The 12,840-nt window shown below is 38.8% G+C and overlaps 1 protein-coding gene across 1 annotated transcript; it reads right to left on the reverse strand.

Moving 5' to 3' along the window:
* Nucleotides 1–437: 437 nt before the first annotated feature.
* On the reverse strand, nucleotides 438–2,630 carry LOC130844301 (E3 ubiquitin-protein ligase Topors-like). Its single transcript, XM_057720612.1, has one exon. The coding sequence runs from the start codon at nucleotides 2,628–2,630 to the stop codon at nucleotides 438–440; it is 2,193 nt and encodes a 730-aa protein (XP_057576595.1).
* Between the last annotated feature and the right edge of the window lie 10,210 nt (nucleotides 2,631–12,840).

The raw sequence follows: 12,840 nt of genomic DNA on the forward strand, positions 1-12,840 counted from the left end.
GACAGTGACCATGCTGCCTTATTTTCCAGGGACTGAAACTACATAAGGTCTGGAATATATGCGTGTGTGTGTGTGTATACATATATGTGTGTGTTTTATAATACTTAATATGCATAACTTGTGTTTAGTAACATATACTCCTATTGTTTCTATAGTGTTTGCAACTCTTGGCAGCCAGTCTTCATAGTTAAATCTGCCAACTAAAAAATAAGTCAAATATTTTAATCACTCAGTTCATAAGAAAAAAGCAGACAAAATTAATATTCACATATATGACCAATTTAATAATATGCATTTGTGTGTCTCCAAAAGGAGCCTTGAATTTAATTATCAGGCTTTTATAAAGTGATGGGATGAATCTTTTCAGTGATGTTTTTCAGATTATATTCATACTTTCAAAGATTCTTGGTAGCTAGTTGAGAAGAGTGATTGGCCTTTCAAAACAATTTGCCCCTCTGTGTTTCTGATATTTTGTCTCCTTTCTGTTCATTTTTGGCCTGGTGATGTTTCTCAAGGCTGGGATTCTCTCTTTTCTTTTGGATTTGCCTCCCGCAGGAAGATGTACGCACAGAAAGACTACTCTTTTGCCTCGTACCATTCAGATCCTCTCTGTCATCACTGACTTCCTCTGTGGTTTGTGTATCTGGACACTGACATTTGTTTCTTCTATGCCTAACTGCTCTGGTTTTTCTAGCTCTAGGAAATGCGGTTTTGTGCTTCATCTCTTGTTTACTTGAGGATGTGTGTTTCTCACTCTGCAGGCCCGTGGGACTGTTACAGTGGCTTCCAGCTTGGGAAGAATCTTCACTTTTAGAAGGGCACTTGGATCTCTTCCCAGCAGCTGAAGGAAACTTCATGTATTGGACAGTGGCTGCAGATGGCTTCCCATAGTCTGATTCATAGCCATGTGCCTTCTTTTCTTTTGAGGGCTCACAGCATATGTTCGGGGTGAAGCGTTCACTTCTGTGGTTTCCTCTCAGAGAGCGATTACTTGATTCTCTGCTTACAGGTCTCTTTGTAAGTCCAACACACCAGGATTTGGATCTCTGAGTACTGGACATTGATGGTCTTTGGATTCTTCTACTGCAGTGTGAACCAACTTCTGCAAATCGAAAGGGTTGTCTGCACTTCATTCTCTTTTTTCTGAAAGAGCTCAGCTTCCTACCATCTCTCTTAGAAGAAAAGGCAGTTTCTGAAATGCAGCTCCAGGAGGGGTCCCTCTTTCTGGATTTGCAGTTTATCAAGGATCTTTCTCTGGGCAATCTTCTTTGAAAGGTCTTTGGTAAAGAATCCAAACATTTGTTTTTTTCTGCTTCTATTTTCTGGAAATTGATCTGCTGGCCAAGGTTCAAAACCTTGTTTTCTCTTAGGCTGCTCTTCCATAGCTGCCCCTGATTAAAAATTGCTGGGGAGCTAAAGGTACATAAAGTTGTTTCACTCTTTCCCAGATCCTGGACATGACCAGGGAACAACTTTATCCCTTCTGTCTTCCTCTCTTTAACATTTTTTTTGCAATTCCGTAAGCCCAGGCCCCTTTCTCTTGGTGTAGTCCAATTCAGGAGCATGCTATTGGTAGAAGTTATGTCTTTGTAATCACCTGGTTCTGATTTCTCTTTGATCCAAGTATTGATTTTGCTTGCTGCTTTATGATGGAGTAGCGGGATTTCAGATTTCTTCAAGGAAGAGTTACCATTTGGAAATGCTTTCAAGCCTGACAGAGGTCTCTGCTCATTATTCCATTGGCCCTGGGGGGTTTTAGACTGTTTTATATCATGTTGAGATGCCAAGACAGCCTGATCCTTAGGCAAAGGCAAAACAGGAGCTGATGCAACAGACTTCTTTTCTACCCAAGGTGAAGCAGAAGGAAATTGATAGATGGCTCGTTGGTCATAAGTCTCCATGTTGTAAGGTGAATGAACAAAACTGATAAATTCATGCAGAAAATGGTGGGTGTGTTGTTGGAGATAAGGTTCTAGGAGGTTAATGAAGGATTCACTGTCCAGGTCGTATTTTGTTATGTGATGGAGAATGGTGGCTAGGATATTCTTCACTGTGTAGCCATAATCTCCATAAACAGCTGTTAGTTCCCGTTTCAGCCAGGGAACCAGCCGGTGTATGCAACCAGGGTTTCTCTTGAAATAATTAGCTGACAAGTGCTGTTCAAATCTGTAGCCTTGGACATATGCCACCCAAATTCCAGAATAATACAGAGCTCTTCTGAACTTCATTACCACCTGGTCTCTAAAGTGACCCACAGACATGGAGTTTGGTTGGAACTTCTTGCTATCCCCAAACTCTCTCAGTAACTCCTGGACAGTCAGCTCTCTCAATGGTCTGATTTTCCTTGTAATGCCCTCAAGGTTTAGACCAAGATGATTGTTTTCAGAGCTCACTACATAGTTTTCTTCTTCTGGGAGAAGAAACACTGAGTCGTCTTCGGTGTCATCCTCTGGCCTGGCGGAACGACACTGGGAAGGAAAACACTGCACGCTGGACAAAGATTTCTTTCTTAGTCTTGAATGTAAAGATTCATTACTGCTCTTGTTGGAACAGGGATTCCAATTGGCCTTATTTTGTGTACTCTCCAAACATTTAGGGCACTCACAATCAGATGAGAAATTCAATGGCATTGCCCTGAACAAATTATATTTCACAGTCATATGTGAGAAATATCAGTTCAAATCAGTTCCTCACTGGGCATGAAAAATATCTATTAAAGCCATTCCATGCATATTTCTGTAATATATTTCATCTCCATGGGATAAATTCTAGAATAAAGTCAAGAAGCAAACTATTCCCTCAAATTAATAATGTTCTCAATAAAACCCAGTGTAGACAAGGCAATGAGAATTCAGACACAATGATTTTCTCTTTCTCTCTCAAATTTGTTATTGCAAACTCTGAAAAGCAAATTGGAAATAAACATCAAAATTTAAGTATCACATCCCTTATTCTAGCAATTCTAACTCTAGAGTTTTAATCTAGATATACAGATCTGCAAACATATGTGGATTTTTCTAATAACAAAAAAGAACTGAAAACAATTGAAACATCCATTAGTAGGGAACTTGTTAAATAAATGATGGTTTATTCATAGTATTTAACATTATGTAGCCATTCCAAAAACAAAACAAAACAAAACAAAAACGGCAAATCTATACATACTAATAGGTAAAGATGGCTGAATATGTTAAATGAAAAAGATTATATAGAAGAATGAGAAATTAACTTCAGGCAGTATTGTGAACTAGACACCTTGAAAAATTGTCCCACTAGAAATAACAAAATAACGCTAGCTATAAGTAAATGTAGCTAGTTGTAAATATATCTCAACTTAAGGTGAGAAATAATGAGTAAAATTCTCTGGAGCCAAATCAATAAATAAATAAAAGTAGAAATCCAGAGAGGGAAGTGAGCTCTGATATCACTAGTTGCCCATATCTGGTATCCTCGATCTTCAATTAGAAAAGAACTGATAGCTGCAGATGATAGGAGACAAAAATGGACTCTGCTCAAGTGTGAATGTCTAATGGAAAGCCTCTGCATAAATCTGTGTCCCCAAATGTTTACGTTCTTACTGAAAAAGTGAATTAGAAAAAAGAAAATCACCCCACACAAGTCAGCAGAAAATCTTAGCTGAGATTTTGTAACCAGAAAAAATTCAGCATGTCTGCACACTAAAGTCAAACAATCAGTTTTCCTAAAAACCTCAAAAGGATCATCTCTTTTGAGGTTGGTAGTGACCACAGGCAACTGGCAGAGGCAAACACTCTTCTTCCTGGAGGGACATAACAAACCCAGGTCTCATGACAAATTTCTTCTAAATGAGTTCACAATCAAAAATCACTGACATATAGAACTACCATATGATCCAGTAATCCCACTACTAGGCATATATCCAAAGAAAACCATAATCCCAAAAGAAACATGTACCATAATGTTTATTGCAGCACTATTTACAATAGCCAGGACATGGAAGCAACCTAAATGCCCATCAACAGATGAATGGATAAAGAAGATATGGCATATATATACAATGGAATATTACTCAGCCATAAAAAGGGATGAGATGGAGCTATATTTAATGCGGTGGATAGACCTAGAGTCTGTCATACAGAGTGAAGTAAGTCAGAAAGAGAAAGACAAATATTGTATGCTAACTCACATATACAGAATCTAAAAATTGTACTGATGAACTCAGTGACAAGAATAAGGATGCAGATGCAGAGAATGGACTGGAGAACTCAAGGTTTGGGAGGGGGTGGGGGGTGAAGGGGAAGCTGAGACGAAGCGAGAGAGTAGCACAGACATATATATATTACCAACTGTAAAATAGATAGCCAGTGAGAAGTTGTTGTATAACAAAGGGTGTTCAACTCGAGGATGGAAGATGCCTTAGAGGACTGGGAGGGGGAGGATGGGGGGGACTCGAGGGATGGTGGCGGGGGGGTTCGAGAGAGGAAGGGAATATGGGGATATGTGTATAAAAACAGATGATTGAACTTGGTGTACCCGCCTAAAAAAAAAGTAATAAATATATAATAAAAAAAAATCACTGACAAAGAAGAAATAGCCTTCATAAGCATGAGTCCACAAAAATAATGGAGAGAAAATTCAACTCCTAAGAGAATCAGAAAATAAAACGAGTGTGCTGGATGTATATGAACTTCATCCCTTCTCTTACAGATGGTTTCAAGCTATCCTTTCCAGAAGTAATGCTTTCACTAAGTCATCATTCATCTTGAAAAGCAAAATGACAGGAACAAATTACATTATTTAGCAAATTTACCTCCTAGACGATCTGGAAGTGTGAACACTCATTTGAACCTTAGCCACTGGATTAATTTGCTTGTAGGGGATCACTTCTGTTTTGTTTGCCTTAGAGACAGAATTTAGAACACAAAGCAAGTTCTGCTGTGGGTTGGGGAAAGAGAGACAACTCCAAGTTTTCCATGAAACTTGGTATCTTATGTTTCCCAGTGGTGTCTCAAATGACTTTAAGATGCAAGCCCTGATTAAGACAGAATTCACATCCATGACTTATAAGTTGCCAGAACTCTTTAATTTTCCAATAGACCAATCAGAGCCTGTAACACATGTCTGACTCAGAAGAGAGCAGGAGCACAAGGTGGAATATAGGTTTTCCTGATGAACAAACTCTCTAAAGAACAGTTGCTAGTCTAATATTAGTATTATTTAGTCAGAAAATTGTTACTGTCTCTTTAAATGTAAGATTTGAATAAACCTGTTAGCATGTGTGCAAGGTGGTTAATCAACATCTTGGTTGTCTCTGTACCAACTTTTTCTTTCAAAATTATTAAAAGTTGTCATTTTTTTCAGAACCTTTATTCATCATAGCTAAATACCAGCTAATACAGACAACACAACTGGGAAGTCATTCAAAATAAAATGGTTTCCTTATTATTATTATTATATTACTTTATTATTATTTGCTTTACTTTCTGCTATTCTCCTTTTAAGTTTAGTCATGCTTACCCAGGCTATCGGACTTCTCTCAGACCCAGGTGAAACCGGTTTAGCCCATGAGCTATTTTAGCGAATTAGGTAAGCAAATTTGTGTTAGTGCTCAGCACCTAATAGCAGTTTAGTAGAAGAGCCATTTTAGTCTTATTTTGAGTTGGTTTCATTCCCAAGACAGTGCATTACCTTTTTTAAAAAGATGTTTTGTGTAATTTTATAATCCAAAATAGACGGAAAGATGGCAGCGAAGTAGAAGGATGTAGAATGCATCCCTCTCCACAGAGGCATTAGGAATACATCAAAAGACACAATAATTCCCACAGAGAAACAGCTGAGCACCAGCAGAGGACCTCAGACACCAGAAAGGACTGCAAAGATCCCCACATAACTGGGTAGGAAAGAGGGGAAAAAAAAAAGGAGAAAGAGGAGGAGAAGAAAGGAAAGGGACAGGTCCCACACCCTGGGGTGGGAGGATCTGAAACAGAGGGGAGATAGGTGAATTCAGGGAAACATCCCTTATCTGATGGGGAAACCCCTTCTCCAACAGGGAATTTCCCTGGGTCAGAAGGGAGGCATTTGGGACTGTTCAAAGAGGGTGAAGTGACTGATCTGTGGCAGACAGGAAAGAGTGAGAAACACACGGAAGGTCTGCACCACGGCTCAGCCTGTCCATACTGAGATGTTGGTTCACAGCTGAACAGGGGGTCAGGGAGCTGGAACGGGGGAACCGGAGAACTGGTTCAGGGTGAGAAACATTGTTGGCAGTGGGGAGACGGACTGCGAGGACAGGAGGAAAAAAGTCCACAGTGGAGAGTACCTACCGGGGAAAGCTGGGTGGCCCTGGTGGTGGCTTGATACTGCTGACTCACAAGCAGGGGGAGGAACGGTGTAGCCTCTCTCTCCTGGCACCTGTGATGGACAAAGAAAGGACCCCTCTGGGCCTGGCTATCCAGGCGGGGCTGGCCTACAGTGGCCTGCAGCTGTGAGCCAAAAGTCTGCAGAGTGGCCCAGCTCTGGAGACATTCTGCTTACACCTGAGCCGCTGGCATCCCTCTGCAACAGGCACTGCCACCACTGACTGAGCCGTCATGACCCAGGCAGAGTGCCCTGACAGAGTCATAGCAGGAGGAGGAGCAGCAGTTGTAGTCATTCTCTCAGCCTGAGCCACCAGCATCCCTCTGCAACAGGCACTACCTGAACCACCGTGACCGAGGCAGGGCACCACTGCTCACTCACTCCCAGGGAAAGGAGCCACTATTGTACCCTCTTTCTCCCCACATACTAATGCTTACAGACGAACAAGAAAGGAAGCTCTGCTGGTCACAGAGTGATACAAAAAGCCCAGGGTGGGTAGAAGGACACTTACAGCTGAGACCCTAAGGAAACAGAAATATTATTATTAATTCTATTGACCTGGTCCATTCTGGGGTCAGTTCTATTTTTTTTTAATTAATTAAAATCTTAGTCCTAAAGGATCTACACATATTATAACATATTTTTTTATTCTTTTATTCTATTTTTTCTTCTATTTTTATTTTCAGACTTTTTTTATATTTCTATTTCTAGCTAAGTTTTTGTAGTGTTAACTTTATCTCTCCTATCTTCTTTCCTTCTCTTTTATACATTTCTATTTTTTTCTCTCTCCTTTCTTTTTCTTTTCATATTTCCAGTCACACTATGCTCTTCTGTTGCCCTGTCTTCTATCCTTTTTTAGTTTATTTTATCTTAATATACTTATAAGCAATATTATCAGTCTGCTCTGTTTCCTTGCCTTATTCTCCAGATGACACACTGCTTTGGTTTTTATTATTAGGTTTTGTCTTTATCTTAGTTCTAAGTATAATTGTCTGATTTTGTTTTGAGAATCTTCAGTCTGTCTGGTGGTACTCTTGCTCTTTATTATATTTGATCCTAGCTTTCCAAATTTCCCTGGATTTGTGTTTGTGTGTTTGTGGGGGGGGTTTGTTTTGTTTTGTTTTGTTTGTTTGTTTTTGGTTTTGAATTTCTGTTGGTTCTCTTTGATTGTCTGATGGCATACTGGGGTTCTTCTGTCAGGTCTTTCTAGCACCTTATGTTCTATTGGATTCAGTATTTGTGTGTCTTGTACACATATGTGATTCTTTGATTTAGTATTTGTTTGACTCAACACTCTGCCATTAGTCTTGGGCTTGGACAGTCTTCTTTGAACCACTTTATTGCTGGGACAAGCAACCTCTGAAGTCTGGACTACTCCATCAGAAGTCGAGTAAGAGGCTCTGGGAAGGGAGCACTGAATCCAGGATGCTAGACTACTAGGGAGTCCTCAGACACAGGGAAGATTAACTGCAGAGAACTCTCATGGAGCCCTGTATCAGAGCCTAAGACCCAGTTTCGTCTGACTGTCTGCAACTGCCAGTACTGGATACCTCACACCAAACTACAAACAAGACAGGAACACAAACCCACCCATGAGCACACAGACTACCTAAAGCCCTATTAACCCTGCAGATACCCTAAAACACACCACCTAACATGGCCCGGCTCATCAGAGAGAAAAGACACAGAGCCACACACCAGAAAGCAGACACCAGACCCCCTCCCCCCAACCAGGAAGCCTACTCAAGACACTGGCAAACCCCACCACAGAGAGCAGAGGGCAGAAACAAGAGGAATTACTACTAGGCAGCATAGGGAAAGGAGACAGCAAATCCTATAAATTAGACAAAATGAGAAAGCAAAGAAGCACCATGCAGGCAAAGGAGCAGGAAAAAAACCCATAAGACCAAATAAATAAAGAGGAAATAGGAAAATTGCCTGAAAAAGGATTCAGAGTAATGATAGTAAAGATAACCCAAATCTCGAAAAAAAAAATAGGAAAACTACAAGAAACAGTTAATAAGGACTCAGAATAACTAAAGAGCAAACAAACAGTAATGGACAACAAAATAACCAAAATTAAAAATACTCTAGATGGTATAAACAGCAGAATAACTGAGGCAGAAGAACGAATAAGTGAGTTGGAAGATAGAATGGGGGAAATAACTGCCACAGAGCAGGAAAGAGAAAAAAGAATAAAAAGAATAGAAGACCATCTCAGAGACCTTGGTGACAACATTAAGTGCAACAACATTCAAATCATAGGCATCCCAGAAAAAGAAGAAAACAAGAAAGGGTCAGAGAAAATATTTGAAGAGGTTATAGTGGAAAACTTCCCCAACATGGGAAAGGAAATAATTAACCAAGTCCAAGAAGCACAGAGAGTCCCATACAGACTAAACCCAAGGAGAAATACACCGAGGCACATATTAATCAAACTAACAAAAATTAAACACAAAGAAAAAAAAAATACTAAAAGCAGCAAGAGAAAAGCAAAAAGTAACATATAAGGGAAAACCCATAAGGATAACAGCTGATCTTTCTGCGGAAACTTTGCAGGCCAGAAGGGAATGACAGGATATACTGAAAGCCATGAAAGAGAAAAACCTACAGCCAAGAATACTCTGCCCAGCAAGAATCTCATTCAGATTCAAAGGAGAAATCAAAAGCTTTGCAGACAAGCAAAAGTTAAGAGAATTCAGCACCACCAAACCAGCCTTACAACAAGTGCTAAAGGAACTTTTCTAAGCAGGAAACACAAGAGAAGGAAAAGACCTACAAAAACAAAACAATTAAGAAAATGGTAATTGGAACACACATGTCAATAATCACCTTAAATGTAAATGGATTAAACTCTCCAACCAAAAGACACAGACTGGCTGAATGGATACAAAAACAAGACCCTTCTATATACTGTGTACAAGAAACCCACTTCAGACCAAGGGAAACATATAGACTGAAAGTAAATGGATGGAAAGAGATATTCCATGCAAATGGAAGTCAAAAGAAAGCTGGAGTAGCAATACTCATATCAGACACATTAGACTTGAAAGTAAAGACTATTACAAGACACAAGGAAGGACACTACATAATGATCAAGGGATGAATCCAGGAAGAATACATGACAATTGTAAATATCTATGCTCCCAACATAGGAGCACCTCAGTACATAAGGCAAATGCTAACAGCCATAAAAGGGGATATCAACAGTAACACAATAATAGTAGGAGACTTGAACACCCCACTTACATCAATGGACAGATCATCCAAACAGAAAATAAATAAGGACACACAAGCTTTAAATGACACATTAGACCATCTTGACTTAATTGATATTTATAGGACAGTCCATCCAAAAATAACAGAATAGACTTTCTTCTCAAATGCACACAGAACTTTTTCCAGGATAGATCACATTTTTGGTCACAAATCAAGCCTTGATAAATTCAAGAAAATTGAAATCATATCAAGCATCTTCTCTGACAACAACACCATGAGACTAGATATCAATTACAGGAAAAAAACTGCAAAAAATACAAACACATGGAGGCTAAACAATTCACTATTAAAGAACCAAGAAATCACTAAAGAAATCAAAGAGGAAATCAAAAAATATCTAGAAACAAATGACAATGAAAACACAACAACCCAAAACCTATGGGATGCAGCAAAAGCTTGTCTAAGAAGGAAGTTTATAGCAATACAGTCCTACCTCAAGAAACAAGAAAAATCTCAAATAAACAACCTAACCTTACACCTAAAAGAATTAGAGAAAGAACAAAGAAACCCAAAGTGAGCAAAAGGAAAGAAATCATAAAGATCAGATCAGAAAGAAATGAAAAAGAAAGGAAAGAAACAATAGCAAAGATCAATGAAACTAAAAGCTGGTTCTTCAAGAAAATAAACAAAATTGATAAACCATTAGCCAGACTCATCAGGAAAAAAAGGGAGAAGACACAAATCAACAGAATTAGAAATGAAAATGGAGAAGTAACAACGGACACCACAGAAATACAAAAGATCATGAGAGACTACTACAAGCAACTATATGCCAATAAATTGGATAACCTGGAAGAAGTAGATACATTCTTAAAAAAGTACAATCTTCCAAGACTGAACCAGGAAGAAATAGAAATTATAAATAGACCAATCACAAGTGCAGAAATTGAAACTGTGATTAAAAATCTCCCAACACACAAAAGTGCAGGGCCAGATGGATTCATGGGTGAATTCCACCAAAAATTTAGAGAAGAGCTAACATCCATCCTTCTCAAACTCTTCCAAAATATTGCAGAAGGAGGAACACTCCCAAACTCATTCTACAAGGCCACCATCACCCTGATACCAAAACCAGGCAAAGATGTCACAAAAAAAGAAAATTACAGGCCAATATCACTGATGAATATAGATGCAAAAATCCTCAACAAAATACTAGCTAACAGAATACATCAGCACATTAAAAAGATCATTCACCATGATCAAGTGGGGTTTATCCCTGGAATGCAAGAATTCTTCAATATATGCAAATCAATCAATGTGATACATCATATCAACAAATGGAAGGATAAAAACCATATGATCATCTCAATAGATGCAGAAAAAGCTTTTGACAAAATTCAACATCCATTTATGATAAAAACTCTCCAGAAAATGGGCATAGAAGGAAATTACCTCAACATGATAAAAGCCGTATAAGAGATGATAAAAGCCATATAAGAGAAACTAAAAGCCAACATTGTTCTAAATGGTGAAAAACTGAAAGAATTCCCTCTCAGAACAGGAACAAGACAAGGATGCCCACTCTCACCATTATTATTCAACATAGTTCTGGACGTTTTAGCCACAGCAATCAGAGAAGAAAAAGAAATAAAAGGATTCCAAATTGGAAAAGAAGTAAAATTGTCACTCTTTGCAGATGACATGATATTATACATAGAAAACCCTAAAGACACTACCAGAAAACTGCTAGCACTAATGGATGAATTTAGCAAAGTAGCAGTATACAAAGCTCATGTGCAGAAATCTCTTGCATTTCTGTACACTAACAATGGAAAAGCAGAAAGAGAAATTAAGGAAACTCTCCCATTTACCACTGCAACAAAAAGAATAAAATACCTAGGAATCAACCTGAGTAAGGAGACAAAAGACCTGTATGCAGAAAACTATAAGACACTGATGAAAGAAATCAAAGATGATACAAACAGATGGAGAGACATACCATGTTCTTGGATTGGAAGAATCAACATTGTGAAAATGAGTATGCTACCCAGAGCCATTTACAGATTCAACGCAATCCCTATCAAATTACCAACGGCATTTTTCACAGAAGTAGAGCAAGAAATCTTCAATTTGTATGGAAACGCAAAAGACCCCGAATAGCCAAAGCAATCTTGAGAAGGAAAGAAGGAGTTGGTGGAATCAGGCTCCCTGACTTCAAACTATACTACAAGGCCACAGTGATCAAGCCAGTATGGTACTGGCACAAAAACAGAAAGGAAGATCAGTGGAACAGAATAGAGAACCCAGAGATAAACCCATGCACATATGGGCACCTTATCTTTGACAAAGGAGGCAGGAATATACAATGAACAAAAGACAGTCTGTTCAATAAGTGGTGCTGGGAAACTTGGACAGCAACATGTAAAAGAATGAAATTAGAACACTTCCTAACCCCATTCACAAAAATAAACTCAAAATGGATTAAAGACCTAAATGTAAGGCCAGACACTATAAAACTCTTAGAGGAAAACATAGGCAGAACACTCTTTGACATACATCAAAACAAGATCCTTTTGGACCCACTTCCTAGAATAATGGAAATAAAATTAAGAATAAACAAATGGGACCTAATGATACTGAAAAGCTTTTGCACAGTGAAAGAAACCATAAACAAGACAAGAAGACAACCCTCAGAATGGGAGAAAATACTTGCCAATGAAGCAACAGACAAAGGATTAATCTCTAAAATCTACAAGCAGCTCATGCTGCTTAATACCAAAAAAGCAAATAACCCAATCCACAAATGGGCAGAAGACCTAAATAGACATTTCTCCAAAGAAGACATACAGATGGCCAACAAACACATGAAAAGATGCTCAACATCACTCATCATCAGAGAAATGCAAGTCAAAGCCACAATGAGGTATCACCTCACACCAATCAGAATGGCCATCATCACAAAATCTGGAAACCACAAATGTTGGAGAGGGTGTGGAGAAAAGGGAACTCTCCTGCACTGTTGGTGGGACTGTAAGTTGGTACAGCCACTATGGAAAACAATTTGGAGGTTCCTTAAAAAACTACAAATAGAACTACCATATGATCCAATAATCCCACTACTGGGCATATACCCAAAGAAAACCATAATCCCAAAAGAAGCATGTACCATAATGTTTATTGCAGCACTATTTACAATAGCCAGGACATGGAAGCAACCTAAATGCCCATCAACAAATGAATGGATACAGAAGATGTGGCATATATATACAATGGAATATTACTCAG

The sequence above is a fragment of the Hippopotamus amphibius genome, chromosome 2 (assembly GCF_030028045.1).
Source record: "Hippopotamus amphibius kiboko isolate mHipAmp2 chromosome 2, mHipAmp2.hap2, whole genome shotgun sequence".
NCBI lineage: Eukaryota > Metazoa > Chordata > Mammalia > Artiodactyla > Hippopotamidae > Hippopotamus > Hippopotamus amphibius.

Excerpts from the sequence above, each read along its gene's own strand:
- LOC130844301 (XM_057720612.1), bottom strand. The coding sequence starts at position 2,630 with ATGCCATTGAATTTCTCATCTGATTGTGAGTGCCCTAAATGTTTGGAG.